A 22,656-nucleotide genomic window follows, 5' to 3' on the forward strand; every position below is an offset into this window, starting at 1 on the left:
CCCGAATCATAGAGTGCTTTTGAATTGAATATGCAGGATGCATATGTACACCTAAATCAGATAATGAAGTGCATTGTTATTACTTGTAGATATGTTGTGCATCAACATATAACATCATTACTTATCTGATCATAAATATATTCTACTCAAGCAACTATGCAGTTTGTGTACATATTGTTAATCAATTTATACCAACCTTTTTGTCAATGGATTTTGGGATTGCTACGATTGACCAAGACGAAGAATATTTTTTTTTCTTAAAAGTGTTTACATTTTAACATAATTTGATGGTTGAAACATCCATCTACTTCCACCACCATACTTCACCTTAGAAAATCACTGCCTTGCATAAGGATCTATAACCTGTGAACATATCTGCAGTTTGACAAGTTGCAAAAAGCAGATATATGGTAATGATTTTATGTAATGTACCACCAAAACCACATAACTGTTAAATGGGGGAATTTTTTTTGTCCATAATTTTGACAATTATGTGTTATTTTCATTTCCGCTTAAGACATAAAATACTGATAAAAATATATTATATATATAAAGATATATAAAATATCTATAACTCGTGCCATTTGAAATATCAATGCAACGTTCATAAGCTGTATGTAACGCAATTTCGTTCTGTATGCACCCTGTGCATACAAAATGACAAATAAAGAAGTCTAAGTCTAAGTCTAAGTCTAAAAATGGGTGTTTGGGATTTTAACATAAAAAAAAAACAAAATTCAAACTGCAGTAATTATTAGTTTAGGAGTGCATTTGAAATATTAGAGAGAAGGTTTAGAAGTAGCTAAAGATTTTCCTTATCAAAAACAGGAAAAGACAGTCCCTCAGACAACAAACATATAGTGTGAAAGTTAGATTTATTTCCTCGCCAGTTATAACTGGAGGTAGTAACAGAAACCATCTTTGCTAGTACTTTTTTTTTTTTTTAAACAAGACCCCGTTAGACTTTGTAAGCAGGCAGCTAAATTTTTACTCCCTCTTTGACCAAAAGAGGTAAATCCTGTTGTCTGAAAAGACACAAATAAATACAATTGCAGTCATAACATAAACATGTCAAAAATAATACTTTCACAAAGCACAAACATTTACTCTCCTATTTTCTTCAGCAAGGATTGCAAATTGCACTTGTACAAACAATACACACAATGGCACTGCACTTGTTACTGTATGACCTAACACAACATACAAAACCTGGATTAAAAAAGTACTTATAAACCTTTTTACGAATAAAATCTGAATACTATTTTTTTATCTTATAAATCTTAAAATAACTTTGCACTGAAACGGTCCTCAGTCATGACAATCTTATTCATGAGTTGGCAGAAAATTGGTGAAGCGGAGAATTTCTGCCAAGATCTACAAAACAAAATCTACGATCCATTCAACAATGGAGTCATAATAATGTAACATTATTTCCCCCCCAAAAAATACCTGGGTAGCTGATTGATGTTGCTTTGTTACTGGCTTTCATTTAAACCTCAATCTAAGGCAACAGAAAAAGAAAGGCTAGAGAAACTCATTTGTCTCGTTTGGATTTTACCCAACAGGACAAATGGTTCGGTATTTAAAAGGTAACATAAACTTCTACTTTGCTGCTAAAAATAAATTAGATTACAATATATTCAGGGGGCTCAAAATCTGACAGAAACAGGCAGGAAAGCATACATTTCTATTAGAAAAAATGAATAATACCAGCATAATTTAGGGGAAGACATTTGTTAGGAGGGATAAGTAATAAAAAGTGCTCAGCCGTGGTAGTAGATAAGTAATCAGCACCAGTCCTTCCTCTAGCTCAGCCATCAGTCGTACAATTCCTCGGAAGACTGATGATGCGTTGAATCTTCTTCCTTCATTGTCATGTGAAGGAATTCTATACAAAGTGTTATGGCACCCTTTTACAAAGTTCTTGGCAAATTAAATACTGTTGGTTGAGTTCTGGTCGTTAAGCTGATATAACCAGGAGCTTTATCACAGAAGAAACCAGGAACACGTGAATAGTAAAAGTCACATTGATCAACTTTCTTTTTTTAAGGTCACTTGGCTTGATAGGTTTACTGAAAGAAAAAAAGAGAGAATAATCAAGGATTTAGTAAGTATTGCAGCTCTTTAAATGAAGGTCATTAAGAAAATAAGCATCTGATACAAAGAAAGACAATGTCAGACTCCATAACCTGCCCATGCCATTTACACTGCTGTATTGCACACTGCTCTATTTGCACTACCTTGTACATTTTACTTTTTATATATATATTTTTTAATTTATCCATATTTTTATCCTAAGTGTATATATTAGTATATTTTTTGCATGCCTTATACCCCAGTGTTTTTAGAGATGTTTATAATTTTATGTACCTATTTCATATTATATGTTTCATGTTGCACGATGTACCATAAAAAATTCCTAGTTGTGAACTCCTTCACTAACAATGACAATAAACCTGATTCTGATTCTGACAAGAAAACCAAAAATGAGTGAAAATTTAAGAAATATATACACTTTTGCTGTCTTTTTATTATTAACTGGAAGCGTGTTTATTTTATACTGGTTTTAAAGTACAGAACATAAAGTTACACAAATATTTGGTCTGAATAAATTGGGATGACAATCTAATTCTGCCTAAATAACCCTGGTTAGGTTCACACAGCAGCCTGAAGTGACCCAAATCAGATTTTTTTTGCCCATATGCGACCTGTATTGGATCTTTTCATGACAGTCCGAACACAGATCCAACTTTTTGCGACCCAGGCAACGATGTGGCTATGTGGTCCTGAATCCGATGCGTATCTGATCTTTTCAAATGCGACCTGTGTGTGAACGGCCAGGTCACATTCATCCGACCTGAAAGTCATTAATACTAAATAAAGGTCGCTATTCTGTGTTTTTCTATGCAGAAGCAGAAGGAAAAACAACCATGGCAGACGAAAATGCGGAGAGCAGGCTTTAATTTCATCCATCTTGAAAAGATTGTATTGTTATTGCACTGGCTGAGGTTGGGAAAGACATGAAAGATCGCAAGATGCGCTCCAGTATTACCATCCATGTTTACTTCCATAAACACAGAGCATGCTCGCTTGTAACATCATTGTATCCTCTAATGCTTATACGGGGCAGCTAATCTGTATAAATGCAGTTCACACAGGAGATCACACACCAGTAGCATATATTAGGAAATGTGGACAACTACGCAATAGAATCGGATTTAACAAAAAAATAAATAAAAAAATTCTGAAATAAGCATTAAAGCCGGCAGCGTGAACATAGCCTCTGACGACTTTACCTAAAATTAAATTAGAACCGGAGCTAAAATAACCCTGGGCCACTTAAATTGTTGCTGCTTTGCCTAAAAAAACAGAAATTCAACACAAAAATCAGTCAATTATCATAATAGAGCTATCTTATTGATGACCGACAACACTTTCTGGAGTGGAAGTTGTTACTGGGCGAAGAAAACACCCAGTCAGTAAGGTCAAAGAAGTATCTGGAGAGGAAAGCTTTTTATACTGAGGCTAATCAGCATTTCATTCTGATTGAAACGTTACTGAGCTACAGAAATGTCCTGTTTTATACTCTTAAGGAGCCAAATTCGGCCTCAAAACATGTTCATTAAGGAAACACCAAAGACTTTAGCACATCTCCCATTTAAGGTCATCTACTCTACATGCTAATAATGTCTCTAAATGACCTCTTTATTTGATCGTTTTGGCCAGGGATGTCAAACTGGTTCCAGAAAGGGCCATGTGGCTGCAGGTTTTCTTTCCAACCAAGCAATAGCACACCAGACTCCAGTCATCTCATCAAGTCATCAAGTTAAGACTGGACTCACTTGATAGGATGACTGGAGTCTGGTGTGCTATTGCTTGGTTGGAAAGAAAACCTGCAGCCACATGGCCCTTTCTGGAACCAGTTTGACATCCCTGGTTTAGGCCTTTAACAGACTGCTAGAGTATTTCTTTTTTTTTTTTTTTTACACAAAAATCTGAAATTAATTTAGGACAATATATGAAGATAATGGTAATTGGCATATTAGAATATATTTCAATTAACTTTACACGTGTCAATTTAAAACAACTGTTGTCTTTCCCCACCTACTAAATGTATGCTTAATGTTCTCCCAATAAAATTAGAGTATAATGTTATGTATAATCTAATAATGGACTCAAAAGATGACTAATAACGGCAGAAGACTCGAGAACCCAGTGTTAGGCAGGCTAAACTAAAGAACTGAGATCTTAAGCTACAGAAATGCAAACAGCAACTCCTTTGCTGTGTGATTTTATGATTAGTTCTGCAGTGCATCATCTGACTTACATGGTGGCTGGAAGAGGCTCCCTTGCCCTTAGTTTTACCCTTTCCTCCTGCTGCTGTGGCAGTGCTGCGGCGCGCCTGCTCATGGTCGAACTCTAAATCCTCGAGGCGCTGAGTTAAAGCCAGTTTCTGCTGAATGGCCATTCGTAACAGGGAGTTCAGCGTCTTCTTCTCATCCTCCGCTGCAGCCAGCTGCCTCTGCATATCATCTAGCTGGGTCACATACTCATCGCATCTGGGAGAAAAAAAAAAGCAAGAGGTGGAGGACACCAAAGGAGAGGGGGACAAAAAGGAAGGTGGTAAGGATAAACATTTCAGCCAGTAGGTGGCGTAATGTGCTCCCCAGCTGGTATTCTATTCCCAACACAACTTTTCCAGATGGAAGGATGAATTTCCTGGAAGCTGAGTCAGTATTACATCAGACTGTTCCCACAATGCTTTGTGGTTTTTTTTAATAGACAGTAGAACAAAATATTTAAAAAGACAAGCTGTTCAAATTCACGTGGGTCATTGTAACCACGAAAAGGCATAAATCAGAGGCAGCAAAATGTTTTGACACCTATCATTGGGAGATTGAAGCTAAATGACCTGGCATCATTAGCACTGTCTAAGAACAAATAACTTCTCTTTACTTTTAAGGTTGACTTTATCTTAATTTTAAGATTAAAATGCTGATAATAGACATGCAAGTGTGTCACAAATCTTATGACTTTCATGTTGGTGGGGCTTTTTAGCCAGTTTATGTTATATCTTTTTAAGCTGCACCTTATATATTTTTAAGCTGCAGATATATCTGAATGGTTTCTTAACAAGAAACCATTAAGGTGGAGCTTAAAAAAAATAACACAGACTGACTAATCTGCCTCTCTCCAAATAAAATACCTTTATCTGCAAAAGAGCTTGGGACCAAGCATTAGTCTTGTTCTTTTTCTCTGGTTTTCTTTTCTCCTCAGCTCATATAGGGTGTGTTTGGCTTCGTCTCTTATTAAGGAAAGTATTCAAATAAGGGATGCCACAATTTTAGCCCATGTTCTGCATTGCTTCACAATCCTCTCTGGGTTGCGTTTAGCTCAAATTTAGGTTTTTTTTTTCTACCAGTTTTTCCTTCCAATAAACTTTACATGAAGGTGCATGAACAGAGCCCTGGAAACAGACATTCTTTCATCAAAGTGTTTTTATGGTGAATCATCCTTATAAAGGATGGTGCATCTGACTGCTAGATATGTGATCTGTCTATCTCACAATAGGCAGGCAAGAACTGAGCCTTTATTTTATTAATCTGCTCTAATTTTCTAATTTCCCTAGATCATGATCTGGTTTTATTCACCACAGACCCAAAATAATCAATATTAACAGATACATCTGAAACATTAACTAATTCACTTTTGAATAATTTAGGTATTTATTGAAGTGTACCTGTGTGGTAGGGATGGGACGATTTATGAAAACCGTCAGAATCGTTCGGTTCGACTGTCTCGGTTCGGTTCGCGTGTGTTTCGTTCGGTTCATGCGCTGTTCCTTTTTCTCATAGAGGAAGCGATTACACTCCAGAGCAGAAGGTGGCGGTACTGCGACCAAAGCCAACCGCCAGTAGTAAACAAGAAGAAAAAGAAGCGAAGCAGCTTAGCAGGGAAAAAAATCAGTTGTTGTGGAGAATTGTTTCGGACTGGCGAGTGGGAAAGAACAGGAGTTGGAAGACGCGCCGGCAGCACTTTATAGGTCTGCTGTATGGGAGCGCTTTGCATTTAGAGTGACCTACGATGACGGCGGAAAGAAAGTTGTGGAACAGTGTGCAAGCATTGTGCAACACGTTTTGTTTATGCTAACAGCAACATGTCATGCTAACCCCGAAATCCCACATACTCCGTCAGTAACCCCCGCTCCGCCCCGCTGCGCTCCAGACCGGCTGCTCAAAGCAAAGCCTACAGCCCCCGCTGTGGCTTCGTCTGCTCCCCTCTGAGTCCCTTGGAGATGTTAGAGAGCATGCGCCAGATGATTAAATTCAAAGCAGCAAAACATACGGAAATGATCCAGGGTTTCCGTGGATCATTTAAAATAATTACAATCCATTATTTTTTTGGGGATTTTTTCATTAATTTCATAATTTTTTATGGGATTTCGGTGTAACAATCAACATGTATCGAATCGAACCGAAAACCGCGACCAGAAACCATGAATCGAACCGAACCGTGGATTTTGTGAATCGTTCCACCCCTACTGTGTGGTTCTGCATGACCAGAATCCACTGTTGGTTTTCACATTTTCCTGTGCCTCTGCTTGCATAGTTTTGTTTTTTAATGCTGGTCAGAATGAAAGCAGGTGGAGTTATGCAAATATAAGTAAAAACTCATTTTACCTCGTAGCAAACATGGCTCGAAGAGAGGAGAAAGTGGCTGCATCTTCTTTTAGAGCCTTGAGTTCATTTCGAAGCTTCATCATCGTCTCGGTCACCATGGCCTTCTCGCTGTCATATTTACTTTTGAGGTTGGCCAGGGCAACTTCTGCTGTCTAAAGAGATGAATTTGATATTTTCTTTCATGCAAATCATGACAAAAGATGCAGATAAAATGAATAGAAAGTGAAGAACCCTCCTCTGACCTGTTTGTTGGCCTTGAGCACAGCTCTGAGGGTAGCAATTTGTTCCCTTTTGGTGCTGAGAAGTGACTTCAGTTTGAGAATCTCCTCCATGCAGGCCTCTTTGTCTTTGTCTGCCACGGCACTCAGCTCCAGGTTGGCCAGCCTCTGGCGGGACAGCTCTGTGGTCCGGTCCACAGCCTGCTGCAGGTGGCGGATTTGATCCCTGATGATAGCTACCAGGTTATAGACGTTCATGGGTTCTGGGCGATGTTGTGGAGCTGCAGGTGCAGTAACTGCAACGTGGCAGGAATCAGACCTTCCATTTTGGTTCTCATTGATCAGCCCACTGGTGAGAAGTACGGTCTGCTGTTCCTTTCCTTCCTGTCCCCTGGCTTTGCCGTCTTTGTAGTAGTCGAGCATGACTCTGTTGGGAGTCTCATTGTTGCACATGCACACATGGTTGTAGAGATTGGCCAACTCTTCGCTAAAAGCGATGAGCTCATCCTGAGCAACATTTAGGCAGCCGAGGGATTCTCCTGCAGCCTCCGTAGCCAGACGGAGCTCCCTCTCCAGACGGGCCACCTCCGCTTTATCAGCTTGACTAATCTTCTCCAAAGAGAACAACTTGGACCTGAAATCTTGGACATCGCTCTCCAATCGGGCTCGCTCTTCCTCATACCTGGTCCGACATTCCTCGTACTGCGCCCTCAGTGTTTTCAGTTCCTGCCGTAGCTCTCCTGCTTCAGAAACAGCCACAGTGTACTTACACTGCAGAATCTCGGGCCCGTTGATGTCAAGTTCATAATAATCTCCGTCATCGTGACTGTCCCTTTCTTTCTCGCTGTTGAGGGCGGAGTGGCGCTCCTTACTGGCCTGGAGTTTACGCATGGCGCTTAGATTTTCAGTCAGCTTGTTGACAGTTTCCTTCTGCTCAGACACTGTGCCGTAGGCCTGCTCCAGCTGCTTCTGGTTCTCCTGCAAAGTATTCATCAGGGCCACTTTCTCGCGCTCAACCTAACACACAACAAAAAATGAAGATTTCAAACTGACTGGGTTACTCTTTTCACAAAACAAACATACAATAATACTTAATCACAGAGTAGAATCCACCCCAATAGCGAAGAGTTACTGTATGTAAGCTCTTTATCTATGTATAAATTATGTAAAGGACAATGTCTGAGCTATGGTCAAGAATTGGAACACAATTTCTTTGTAAATAAATCCACTAAGCTAGAACATTTAACACTACTTAAATCTGACAAGGATCATTTGAAAAATAGCTAGACTTTGTTAATCAGCAGCAAACTGCTGTATTTCCCAGATATAGACCACATTATAAGCGTGCCAACTACATTTTTTTTCAAACTGGAAACGTACATATATAAGCGGCACGGGGCTATAAGCCACTGACATCTACTATACTGTCTCCCACCTAACCTGTAGGGGGAGCTCTACATATCACCACCAGAGGAGGGATGCTATCTCTCAGTTGAGCCCAGTCTCTTAATTAGTTCGGCAGCTTGATCCGCCAAAAAATTCTTTTTGTGTGAATTCGCGTCATTTGTTCTCTGTCGTACCTGCTGCTAGCATGTTCTTCTGCTAAATGAAAATTAGCCCCTCATTCTTTCATTTCCAACTTTGACTTCCCCCATGGCAGTAAGCAAAAAATTCACAGGTAAGCCACACCCTCTTTTAAGCCACATGGTTCACAGCTGGATAAAAATTAGCGGCTTAGTCTGGAAACAACGGTAACTGTTTGCAATTCTCTTCCACCTTAAAGGTACACTTTGCAACCGGTGTTGATTTTCCAGCGAGGCTCCCTCCAGAGGGCGAAAGTAAAAGTGCACTGTCGTAAATATGCTCAGCTGTTCTCCTGGTTTCTCCGTCAAGCCAGGCGCGGTTGTTTTGAGCTTAGCAGCGAATGACTAACACTGCGTTCACACTGGACGTAGCAGGCGCGACAGAAGCAGCGAGTTTACATGCAAAGTCAATGGTTGACGCGCGTCAAGGCGCAGCAAAAGGTCCCGCGGCGCGTTTTGAGCACCAGGCGCAGCACGTCTGAGCAGCTGAAGCAGCGCGTCGGGTGCGTTTAACGCAGGGAGAGAGACACAGCGCTGATGATCTCTCCTCTTAAACAGTTTATTGACGCCTAAATTAACTTAAAATGCAGAAATCTGCCGGCAGAATATGCAGTTTGGATTATTTAGATGAAAAACACCTACCAGCTGCCGCGGTGAACCGCTGCTGATGAAGGGATCCATACTGTTGGCGCCCCGCTGGTATGTGGGGGTCTGAGCGGCTCCGACAGAAAAAAAATATGGAAGGCAGGATAATAATCTGAATGAACTGACTGCACTGATTACGTTTTCAGGTGTATTTTCTCACTTAAACACATATTAAAACTACTTTATTCCCACTGATCACAGCAAATATAGCTGCAGGGCAGAGAAAGGATAGTGAAGCTCCGCCCAACGCGCCTCAGACACAGCCGGAGCAGCAAAGCTGCTTCAGCCACGCGTCAGAACTAACTGGTACAAGCAGCAAAAAGGAAGCAGCAGACGCGATTTTGCTGCTTTTGCTGCGTGAACGTAGCATAACTGCACAAAGATTGCCACTGTGCTAGCAACGAGAATGCTTTTAACTGGGGCGTGTAGCAGTTCTCGCCGTAAAGCAAGACTGACTCTCACGAGACTTCTGAGCCCGTGGGTGCGGGTCGGTGCTCCTGCAGTTGCAAGTCCAGTATTTCCCCCACAGACCACCAGGGCGGCCGAGAATACCTTTGTTCGACCTGAAATGACTCATTTAATCATCCAAAACGTTATGGAACACATTAATTAACTGAAAAATGTTGCATAGTGTCCCTTTAAACAGCAATGGCTCCACAAACAGCCCATGATGCCTCATGTATCGCCCATCTTGCTGCATATTAAAGCCATTAAAATAATTTTCTCAATCTATCGCCAAAGCTCCCACCTGAGCAAGCTGTTGTTTGAGCTTCTGTATCTCAGAGATGTTGAGCTCACTGAGCAGATCATCCACCAAGCTAGGTGCTGGTTTAAAGGCCTCGCCTCTCTTGTTGCCCAACGTTCTGTTATCTTCATCGCTGTCATCCATCTTGACCAGGCCATTCTCGAAGCCTCTGATAAGGTCGTCATTATCAGGTTCATGGACGGCAGAGGGGTCGTCGTGGAGTTTCGCGTTATCAATGGAGATGTTGAGCAAGCTGCTGTACACAGACCCCCCAATGGTCATGAAGTGGGAGAGCTCCTTACGCAGCGTGGCCTTCTGCTCACGTTCTGTTTTAATAGTTTCTAAAGCCTCTGTGAGCTGTCGCTCAGCAATTTCTCTCAGACGCACGGCTTCCTCCAGCTGGCTTTGGACACACTGGGAATCCTCCTCTAGGCGACGGATCTCATGCTTTAGACCTTCAAACTCCACCTGTAGACATGTTAAAGTATAAAAGGGATATTTAGCTGAGATGATCTTAATGAAATTATGCTAATGTGAAAATGCGAAAAAATTAAAGCTAGCATTACATAGTTTTAGATAACTACTCCAACTTCTCTGCGTTTCAACCTGTTATATCTAAATGACAGAGAGTCACTTATCTGGGTTTTTTAAGCTAAGTACAGAGCTAAGCTTTATTGTTCAATCACGTTTTTTACTGTAGCAGTATAATTTTACTTTGAAGTCTTTAGAAAATGCAACCTTTACAATCTCTATACATTTATTCAGTGTGTGGGGGGGAAAGAATGCAATATAAAGGAATATATGCTAATAAAATTGGCTTAATCTTTAGATGAAACAGCCTGGTGCACACGGAGAGGATGACACTCTGTATTTACTGAATTACACTAGATCAGTGGTTTCTAACTTTGAAAGCCATTTTTCAACTACTTTTAGATAAGCCTCTGCTTCAACAATCCAATATTAGCCTTTTACAAAACACTCTGTAGAGCCTTAATTGCATGCGAGCGAGAAAAGTTTAGCCACTTGAATCAGGTAAGGTAAGGTAAAAAGCCTAGGACCACTTGAATTTGAGACCAGATCTCTAGACTTTTCCCCTAAAGGCTTTATACTCTTCTTCTTCTTCTCACAGGTTCTCCAGAGCAGGCATCCCCAACCTTGTTCCTCGAGTCCCGCTGTCCTGCAGGTTTTAGAGGTTTCCTTGCTCCATCACAGCTGATTTTAATTGAAAGCTGATTAACAGGCTTTTGGTCTACTGCAATCATTATAATCAGCTGTGCTAAAGCAGGGAAACCTCTAAAACCTGCAGGACAGCTGGCCTCGAGGACCAAGGTTGGTGATGCCTGCTCCAGAGGAAATAAGTCTGGGGATTGTAATAGCATGGCAGAAAGGTGTTTCTTTTTTTCTCTGGCACAATTGTTGGAGGTACCAATTGAATTGAAACAACCAATACTGAAAGTCATTGTGAGATTATGTAAAGTAATTCTTAACTTATTTAAGACCCTATAGCATGGATACGTATCATTAAAAAAAAATCTGATATAAGATTAATTTTAGCTCAGTGTAATTTATTACCACAGCACCCCCTATGTGAGGCTGAAACAGAACCACGTTTTCATACATAAACAAAATGTTCATCGTACCTTTTAGGGCCTTTGTTCACCCGCCTCACCTGGCTCTGTCGCAGCACAGACACTTGTTTCTGCAGAGAGATGTTCTCCTCCTCCAGTTCAGTGTAGTCCTGCAGCAGTCGGGCCTCCCGAACCTTATACTCTCTGATGTCATCGCGAAGCTGAGCCCGCTGCAGCTCCGCTACCTCTGAATTCTGCAAAGAGAAAAAGGACAGAACAGGAATGGCTGAAGGTTACTGCAGGCACACAATGGATTGAGTGCTGTAACATTTCTGACCTATTAGTGCAACTTTCCATCATCAACTATTAACTTATCCTGGGTCAAATCATGATCAGCACCTTGAAGACTAACTCTGTGTCACCAACTGTGGAACACTGCTTGGTTTTTTCTTTCTTAACAAATCTGGAATTGACCTTTCCAGGCACCTATAACCTTAGTGGAAACATTACTGTTTAACAATAACAACTGAAAATACCCATATGAATATAGACATGACAGGCAGAATCCAGGAAGCTAAATAAAGCCAAAGGCATTACTTCCTTCAATCCTTTTTTGCTCTCTGAGGGCCAAAGCCTTTCAAACGCCATTATGCCTTTGAATAAATTTACAAAGAAAGATTAATCTTTGTTTTTACAGAGAGGTGGTCTCCCCCCATTTAAGAAATAACCATTCCCCAACACATTCCTGGCCGGTTTGCTGTCAATCTCACTATTTTGCTGTCTGTCATTAGAGGGGTTCGAGGGGTCAGAGGAGATGTTCCCTGCATGTACAGTTTGCAGTGTTAGGCAGACTTCCAGCATAATGACAGCAGCACAGGTCAGTCTAATCAGAAAGAGGTAGAAAACTTCTTTCCACCAAGTCTGGGAATTATATTTTTGTCTCACCAACATGAACAATTGTGTGTCTGATCTCCACAGAAAGCCTAGTGTTAGTAGATGTTGGGCGGCATTTCTCCAAAGTCCCCGGCGTGGCTCCAGGAATTTTCTGAGAGGAACCCCACTTCTTTGAGTGAACGTAACAGAACTGAAGACGATGCTATAGGATTGCATTAAAAATGTGTCCAACTTTCATCTTTAAGCGGCCCCACATTAATATTTGAAGAAAAAAAAACAAAAAAAAAACGAATACGCTAATTTTTCTGTATTTTTATGACAATCTAAAACTGTGAGAAAATCACAATATTTGAAAAAGGAAACTTATCAATTAATCAATCAATAAAATCATTCAACTTCAGATTAACACCAATAACTTTAAATTTAAAGTTTAAATTTTCAAGAATATAAAAAAGATCTAAATATAACCAATTCCCAAATTATTCTAAATTTACATTAAAAGAAAGAGAAATACCTCTCTCATTTCCAGAGCGATGGCTGACAGGCGATCATTTTCTGCTTGAGCGCTTGACAGAGAAGCTTTGGCCTGTCGGAGGTCATTCTGCAGCTCCAGGACCTTCTGCTGGTACAGAGCCTCTTTACTGGCAGACTCCAGGATCAGCGACTCTTCCCTGCTTTCTCCATCTGCTGCCACCTTTCTGTGGGTAGAATATGCCTGTCCGAATGCCTAAAGATACACCGACATGGGAAACAAGAAAACAAACAACTTTCATGAAAAATAAAGAAATAAAAAACCCTGTTTTAAACTGAATGCTCATTTAACTTCAGAAAGATTTAACCAGTATAAAACATTAATTTGTTTCAAATATTGCTTCATTCCAAACAATGAAATTAAATGCGTTTAAATTGTGTTCTTTTTTTTATTATTAAATTAAGCAGTTGAAAATGTTTTGTTTTAACAGAGCAACATACATTTCTTTATGTACTAGGCTGTCCTTTGAAGTTTCAGATCAGTGGATTTACAGCAAACATGCAGTATTCTCTTTTTCCTAGAGGAGATGATACAAAATTATTGTAGAAGCTCCAAATTGAAACCAAAAACACCCACATCTTCATTTGTTGTTTGATTCTCTTTATAGCAATGATTGACAAGTAATATTTCTAGGCAAACAACAATTTCATTTACTTTATTGACAACAAGACACAAGCAGTAAATAAATAGACATATAGTTTTTAATAGGTTTGACATATAACTTAGTTTCAATGTGAAGCTAAAATGTGGCTTTTTATCAACTTGAATCATAAATATTAGAAGGAATAAACACTTGGGATACATTAATATGCGAGTAATGTGGGCCTCTGTGTATCTGTTTAACAACTGATTCGATTCTGATTCTCAAAATTTAGAATCGAATATGTTCAGTCGTTCCAATCTCAAATTAGATTGTTGGTGATAAAAACCTTTTTCTAATTTATATTAGGACTGGGTAAAAAAAATCAATTTTGAATCGATTCCTTTACATTTTTGCAAAATCGATGTCTAGGGAATGAGATCGATTAGTTTTATAGTGACGCGTTCACATTCAAATGAGCAGGAAAGATGCACTCAAGATGACTTCAAGCCAGACAACAGCAAATATAGCCAATAGGTCGACTGAAGACATTAACAAATGGGGGCTGACCAGCAAACACCCTGTAGTTGTTACAGACAACACTGCAAATATGGTTTGTGCAGATAATGCAGCTCATGCATGTCTGCAGTGTCACTACTGCTTGCTCGAGTGAGGCTTCACTTTTTCACTTTTCACAAACAAGTTTGCACTTATGAGACAGTTTTGTTCACATCCCAAGTTTAAACTGTCTGATTTACAAGTTTGCACTTTGTTTTTAATGTGACAGGAAAAAATAAATTACATGAGTATCGATTCAGGACTATGGCAAAAATACCCAGCCCTGATTTATTTATATAGTGCTGGCTGAGGGGCCTGTAAAATTTAGTCTGAGATTTTTCTTACCAAATACAATTAATTGATTCTTTTTCTCACTTAAATGTAAAAGAGAATGCCAATTGACATTGGTTTGGAAAACTATCATTCTCTTTGGGATGTGACCTTACTTAAATTCTTACTCACTTCAATTGATTAAATATATAATTAATATATAAATTAATAAATATATAATTAATATATATATTAATAAATATATATATATATAGATAATATATTATAATTAAACAAATGCATAAAAATAATAATGTCTAATAACAAAAATGAAAATAAAACACTAAATGTTTGCAGCTAGTGGTTATCACACAATGATTTGGTTTATCAGTTATAAGAACATCTGAAAAAAAGAATGAAATAATTGAACATTTATTTGAAAAACATAAAAAATAAATCAGATTTTCTAAAATTTTAATCCTGATAAACAAAAAATGTAATCAATAAAATTGACTTATCGCCCAGCCCTAGATATAAGACTGTATAAATGCAACGTGCGAATACTAGCATCAAAAGTCAAGGGCATCTTGATAAAATAATGGCGGTTAACGGCGACATTCATCGCTGGTTATATAAATCAACCCTTAGTATAATTAATACAAGAATTTATTCTATTTCTTTTTTTAAACACAATCTGAATTATATCCAAGTTTCACTCTTTAAAATCAAGTTAACTAAAAAAAAATCTATTGAGGATGAACTACTTTGAGATGTATTTGTACATCCAGCCGTTTCTTACTTTTGCTAGAAAAATAAAGTAATCACAGATTAAGTTGATCAGATCCTCAGAGCTGCAGCTCTTTACCACGAGTTTTGATTTGTGGAACAAGCAGCAGTTTGCTGTTGAGATTGGTTCTGCAGATAAATGACTCAAGATCAACAGTCAGAGTCATAAGACACCATGGCAGTGCTGACAACAATAGGTCCATGGGTGATTAAGTGCAATCAGCAACCTCAATAACCTCATGTGGATCGAACTCGCCATTATTTCACATCTCTGAATTTCTTACTCCCGTTTAAGACTCAGCTGAAAAAGATATTCAATCAGATCTTTAGGAATGCATCAGATATATTTGCTATCAATAACCTTTGTTTCTCCGTCTATGACCTGAGATTTCCTCCATTACTAAAACATTTCAGCATCTGACAGTAAGTAAGAAGCCCTTCAATGAGATGCTCCCAATGCGGAGCAGCTGAGACCATCGGATGAGCTGTAGGACAGTAAAACAGCCATTATGCTGAATAATTTAGAGGAGTGAGCAGTGGAGGAACATTCAGAAACTAGCAAGTACAACAGCTAAAAAAAGCCAAAGTGGAAGTCCTTCAGGGAGCAGTTCCTCTGCTGACAAGAAGAAGCTCCAAGAACAATCAGAGGGGGAAACCCAACTTCTCTTTTAAAACACGATGTGATTGATTTGCCCTAAAACAGCGATTCTAGATGTTTTATTTTTTATTTTATGACTGTACCACCTACCCGTGTTCTCAACTTCTAAAACATTTCATGCTGCATTAGACTTAGACAACTTTTATTGTTGTTTTGTGTACATAGAATGTAAACAAAACGAAATGTAATTTGGTACAGCTTTCAGAACATTTCCATTCCATGAAGTGCAACAGTGATCAAATGTAAACAGTCTGGGAGAAGAGACAACTAAACATGGTGCACGGTGCAATTAAACATCATGTATAAACTAAATGTATTAATTGTATGGAAGACTGAATTTACTGAAATGAAATAATAAGTAAACATTTATTACTGTCCAGGCATATCTTCAGGATATGCATATGGTCTAAAGTGAATTCAGGATGACGATAAATTTTTCGTTCATGCCCACCTATAACACTACTTTAATGTAAGGTATGATTCAAAGTCAAGCTCTGTTTGCGATGGGGTGGTATACTGTACTTCTACATTGCTGACACTGAATTTTATTTCTTTTTAAGTATTTTAACACAAAGTACTGAATCTAATTTAAATTGTAGGAACCGCAAGGTCCAAATTTATGCATCATAGCATTTTTTTAATTAGCTTTTGCAGATTAAAACACTCTAGACATCTTATTTTTATTAGTCTAATAGTGAAAAAAAAATCATTACCTTACCAGCTGGTAATGGGAGAACACAAGAATTCTGCGTCTTTGGCTTACTGACTGGTTCATCTAGTTTAAAGTTAATTTAGGTGGATTACTATCAGCAAATCTGAAGCTGCAGTTTTTGCGCCAGTTTCTTTATGGGTGATGTTAAGTGGCTGAGGGGTGCAAACGTGCTGTAACTATGTACTGCAAACATAACTATCCCACTGACACACAACCAATGCAAAGTAAAAATGCTTCAATAACTGAAAATACAGAGCAGCACAGTGATACAGGCTCCAAATGTATAAATGGTGCCAACACACAAATAAATGTCAATTAATGACATGCATCAGACCTGTAGCAAAGACATAAAAGGGATGCTCAGAGAGATTTAGAGTTTAAAAAGACTCCAACAGAAAACATACCTTTTATTCTTGAAAAGGTATGTTTTTTTTGTTTGTTTTCTTACATCAACGGTCTTGTGCATTATGACCTGATAATCATCATCCAATCTTTAATATGCTAAGCTAGTTTACAACTTATGTTAATTTGCAGTTGTTTTTACTACCTGCTGCTTTTTTCTTTGCATGTGTTTTGTGTGTTAAGGCTCAGTTATGCTCGATGCATCTATGCTCCACACAGACAGAACTTTCTCAGCTTTCACTGCTTGTACCAAATATTTCTAGCCCTAGATTTCTCTTAAGCAGAATACACTTTTTTATGTTATTTATTCTAACAGTCTGTATAATACGGTATCAGCTGTTGAGCAAGTCCCAGTGCTGTAACTGGTGTTTGTCACAACGCGCCATTATCCAAGTCATCTTGGAAACATTCTTCTTCGACATGTTGGCTATATATGACGTGTTTGTTTTTTTTCTCTGGCTGAAAGGTCGATGGCAAATCCCCCCTCTTCAAGTTGGCAATCCAACGACAAACCCATCCGTGGAGGATCAGGAATCTGAAAGGTAAAATAACTAATTTTTTTTCACTTTTACCCTATGTATTACAACATCGAACCGCCATGCACATGGGCATTGTCAGTTTAACTGCAGGTGTGTCTAGTAGTTCCCATTGATTTTGCTTTTAAAGTGGGGAGAATGGCCAACGCTCTGACCAATGACCACAACTGACTGTGACAGAAAGCTGGTGGGGGAGTGTAAACAAACAGCCTGTCGGTAAAACGGCGGATACGTCCTTCTTAAAAATGAATGAGCGTAGAGCCTCTTCCTGCTCACGTTTCAACAAAAAACCCCAAGTTTAATCCTTCAAAAACTGAAGTTGTTATTGGGCTCACAGTTCTAGGGCCTGGGGCATTGATCGAGGCTAGACAAAACTCACAGGCAAAAATGATTTTGGCCGCTGGCGGGTTGGGCTAGTTTACTAAGCTACACCGTGACGTCACTGCCAGAAGATTTCAGGAGTGAGGTGTTAGTATATTTGGGCAAAAATGGCTGCTCCCAGCGACGAAAATTCTTTTAGTTTTTTTACTGATTAACGCTAAATTCATTAAATCACAGCAAAGGTATTAGTTTAAGGTATATATAATGATCCATTGATTATTCCTTGCTAACTGGACTTTTCTTTAAAAAAAAATAATAATCAGCAAAAAAAAAAAAAAAAGGAATTCTTCAATAATTGTTTTATATATTATTACATATAATTTTATTATTTAATATTTTTTAGTTAATTTTTATTTTTACATTTATTATTATTTTTTTAATAAAAAATAATCTGCAAAATCCAGTTACCAGGGTAAACTGCAAATAATCTATCTGATCATTTGCAGATTTAATAATACATAAGTACACTTGTTGAATATCTCTTCTATTACAAATTCAATTTCTGATTTTAATGATATTATCAAGGTAGAGCATTCTATAAACATCTTTTACTTAAACTTATCATTTCCAAAAACATTTTCAAAAGTTTGTTAAATATTTTAAAGTATTCTGTTAGTTTTCAAGCATTGCAGCCCATTCAATAGGATTTAGTTGCTAGCATTAGCATTTTTGCAAACATCTCTACTCTAATAATTGCTTTTTTTTTCTTTTTTAAAGTATTTGTTTTTTAATTGCTGTAAATTGAGGATCTTGACTGTAGTGAGGAGCTAAAGATGTTTAAACAACCGAAGGGGAAGCGATTAGGAGATATTATCTGACTCTTTATTTACTTTTCAGTGAGCTGGAGGAAATTTTTGTGTTTCTACCGCAATCAGGATATTTTTTACAGCTTGACCACAAAACAACAAACTAAGCAGCAGAAATCCATAAGCTAACTAAGGTTTATCTAATTAAAGGGCTTCTTTTTACATTCCAAGGCAAGTGTGGGCAAGGGAGGGACCAAAAACATGTTTCTGTGCCTTGGTGGAAAGTTAGGTGGTTATCTAAGTGCACTGGATCCTCCTAATAAGCATATTAATCAGCCTCATGTGCACCGCGTCCCTGTCACAGCCAGCTGACGGTTTGCCAGCGCTTCAACAGATCCGTCTGCGTGGCTCTGACCTCAGCTTACCTCCTTTAGCTGGTCCAGCTCCTGTCGGACCGTCTCGTATTCCGTCTCCAGGTCGTCGAATCGCTGCTTGAGCTGCTGCTTCTCCTCCAGCACGGCCAGCCCGTACTCCGCCGCCTGGATCTTTTCGCGCGTGGTCTCTCGCAGCTCGCGGGACAGCCGCTCCACCTCGGCTCGGAGCCACTGGGGCCCAGCTTCAGTCACCAGCACCGCCTCGGGATAGTCCTGCTCCTCCGTGGACATCTTGGCGAAGCAGCGATTCAAACCGTAACGGGACCCAGCCCTGACTGGGCTTCAGCTCAGGAGGAAAAAAAAAAAAAAAAAGATCGGGACGCCACAAATCACAGCCTTCTTTGTTTGAACCGCATTGTCACGGTTTGACTGGCTTATAGCGGCTCCTGCTATTTGTCCGCCATAGACGTCGATAGGAGTTTTAAATTAAAGAGGAGTTCCTTCGTCCTTTGTGACTTTCCCTAGTGTCTTCATGAGGCGGCCAGAGGAAACTTCTGTTGAGATCATCGACTGGAAAAAGCTATCCGCACAGCATTCAAATCTACGTGACTGTACAGGGAATTGTAGTTTTGAAGAATACGCTAATGTTACTTTGACTGCCTGACACAGCTGCGATATTGACTTCAACGACCAGAATGCTTAGCGTGTCCTCCACAGGATACCGTACTAGCCATGATATGAATACAATACTGCCATCTAGCGGTTTTATAATGGAACTGCAGCTATGCCCATGAAACAGGTAGGGCGTTTATTTAGACTAAAACTTGTTCTTGACATTTCTACCGTGGAATTAACGCTGTCTTTCTGGTTCCTCTGCACACATTAATAATGCAGATTGAGGGACTTGCTGAATATTGGTTGAAAATATAACTAGACATTACATTACGCTTATCAACGTTGCAGAGCACCTCCTAGATAAGACATAAGAAAACGGTGACATTGGAGTTGTAACAGCGCTATCTGCAGTTCTTGGTGCTGTATAGTGGAGATACAATGTCAATAATTCCAGGGGTTGTTTTTTTTTTTCTTTCTTTTTTTTTTTTCCATTTTTATGGAAATGTCTATCAAGTTATATGTACACTGGAAAAACGATCTAGAAATAAGCTGAAATTTCTTAGAGTGTATTTACCCTTAATATGAGAAGATAAATGACATAGTTTGCCAATTGAATGAGTATTTTTTTTTCTTCAAATAAGATAATTAGATAATATGCACTTGAAAGAAGACAATGCAATTATGTTTTCTTATTTTAAGTGCAAATTTTCTTGTTCCCTTTGCAAAATGTCCCTTTAACCTTCTGTATCCAAGAACAAATGCACTTAGTTTAGATTTATCTAAACTAAGCGCATTTGCAACTTATCTAGATTTCGATTATTTCCAGTGTAAGAGGGATTAAAAAACGTTAAGGATTTGAAAGGACGGGTAAAGCTTTGAGTTTACAGAAAATAATGTAGTAGTTATATGTAGCCTTTTTTAGTGTTAGTATTTAATGTTAGTATTTTGTTATAGTAAACATAAATAGAAAGCACATCTTTTATTATTTAATTTGCACACAAAGGCTTTGATTTCAAGATTTTAAAATGGGGAAGCAAATGTGAAAGCAAAACAACCTTATCAGGGACTTTCCTTTCGTGGCAGCCCATGGCTGAGTGGTTGGACCGGCTTCAGGAAGTTGTTAGACAAATGTTGATTGTCTTAATGCTGCTGTACCTGCCTGAGAACTCTCCCACCTATAGCTGAGGCTAAATGGTATGTACACCTGATCTGAAAGGTTTTGCTTTGGTTGTTAGCCAGTGTTAACACTTTAACACAAGGTTTTAGTACAAAATGATATCATGCTTTATACTATTGGCCTATCTCTAATTTGGATTTATTACTAAATGTAGTTCCTGTTTACACTTACAGGACAATGAAGGGAATCCTATAAATAACTTTTACAACCATTGTATGTATCATTTATTTACAATAGTCATATAACACCTTGTTAAAGCAAACCTTTTCATTTTGAGAATATCTAGACTGACTGTTTATTCGGTTTATTTTCAGACAAATATTACCACTTTTATTCAATCTGCTTTGGTTTGGGATGTGCCATGGCTCTCTATAGGCCGTTTCATTGTAAGTACAGTATATGTATCCATAATGTTTTAGTGTCTAGCTACTGTAAACACTTCACCTCATGTTTTCTTTCTTTTTTTTTTTTACTTCCAGCAATTTTAGTTCCATCCGTTTTAGGCGTGTTCTTTGCCCTAGTGTTTGAGATTTTGGGCATAACTTTGGGTAAGCAGATCGATGTATTATTATACACACTTTAAATATTGTTTACTTGTTTTTTTTATGTATTGGGTCTTAATGTATTTTTTTCTTCCCAGACCTGCCAGCCCACACTAAAGTTTGTAAAGGGTCTCCTTACAACAAAAGAGGTATATTTTTTGCATCAATATAAAATCAAACTAAATCACAGCTTCCCACAAATTAATTAATATACTTGTGAACTATGACTATATAGTCTTCAAAAATACACACTTGGTTGCAGCAGCATATCTTACTGCAGTCCTATTAGCATCAGCCTCTCTTATCATCAGAGATGGCAAAAGTACTCACTTTCCGTACTTGAGTAAAAGTACAGATACTTGTGTTAAAAAATACTCTGGTAAAAGTGGAAGTACTGTTTAAACTTCTTTACTCAAGTAAAATTAACAAAGTACAGGCTTGTAAATTTACTTAAAGTATAAAAGTAAAAGTAGAAACCACTTTTTTCATGCCGTTGCCTACATTTTAAATGGATGTCTGTCAATAGGACTAGATCTCCGTTGTGTTCATTTTCAATCATCTCGTCGTCCATGCTACTATGCTAACGCCACCGCCACCAAGCTGCAATGATTTGCCGCGAATGAATACCGCCAAATCTGTCGATTCATCTTGTAGTGGTGCGTCAAATGCAACGTAGATTCCCATCAATTAGATTGAATTTGGTATTGACGATGTGAAAAATAATAACGGTAACTCCATTGAAATGATTCAAAACTAAAGTAACGAGCCAATTTTTTAAAATGTAAGGAGTAGAAAGTGCAGATATTTGTGTAAAAATGTAAGGAGTAGAAGTAAAAAGTCGCCATAAAAATAAGTAGTAAAGTAAAGTAAAAATATCAGAAAAATCTACTTGAGTACAGTGACGAAGTATTTGTACTTCGTTACTGTACTCCCATCTCTGCTTATCATCATTCTCAAGGTGCATTTTTGCAACAACAATAAAAAATGTGGATCACTCTCCAGCCTTTTTCACATTCTTTTCTTTGTTTTGATGAAAGGTAAAGTAAGGTTTGTTTTTTAAAGAAATGTTTTTCCTTGGTGTCATATTTGGAGCTGGCCAAGCGGAAAAGTGCTTAAGTAGGGGCTGTGAATTCCACAACCACCAGAGGGCGCACAACAGCAGTACATCTGTGCCCTAAATAATGCTTCGAAAAGGAAAACAAAACTTGTGTTCCTTGATATTTCTTTATTTTCATCCAACTGTAAAAATTTTTAGGAACTATTTTGTTGTCATCTCATTTGTTAACTATAAAATGGGATAATTTTTTTTTTAATTGCATCCTTTTGTCCTCTAGGATACCTAAACTGCAGAATTAACAGCAAACTATAGTACTGATCTTTAAGCTTTTTGCTTAATACAAGACTATTTGAAGCAAGGATGATTAAACTGCGATAATGATTGAGCTGTGTGTATT

At 38.4% G+C, this 22,656-nt stretch overlaps 1 protein-coding gene across 1 annotated transcript; it reads right to left on the reverse strand.

Annotated features, from left to right (window-relative positions):
• Window positions 1-859: 859 nt before the first annotated feature.
• LOC119779995 (protein bicaudal D homolog 2-like) lies at window positions 860-19,475 on the reverse strand. The gene is made up of 8 exons (XM_038279881.1): window positions 18,920-19,475; window positions 12,848-13,060; window positions 11,541-11,693; window positions 9,875-10,339; window positions 6,923-7,915; window positions 6,681-6,832; window positions 4,328-4,559; window positions 860-2,072 (listed from the first exon to the last, which is right to left on the reverse strand). Exons 1-8 carry the CDS (start codon window positions 19,157-19,159, stop codon window positions 2,070-2,072), a joined length of 2,451 nt encoding a protein of 816 aa, XP_038135809.1. The 5' UTR covers window positions 19,160-19,475; the 3' UTR covers window positions 860-2,069.
• Window positions 19,476-22,656: the final 3,181 nt, after the last annotated feature.

This window comes from Cyprinodon tularosa, unplaced genomic scaffold (assembly GCF_016077235.1).
Source record: "Cyprinodon tularosa strain WSP-4 unplaced genomic scaffold, ASM1607723v1 ctg154, whole genome shotgun sequence".
Classification (NCBI taxonomy): Eukaryota; Metazoa; Chordata; class Actinopteri; order Cyprinodontiformes; family Cyprinodontidae; genus Cyprinodon; species Cyprinodon tularosa.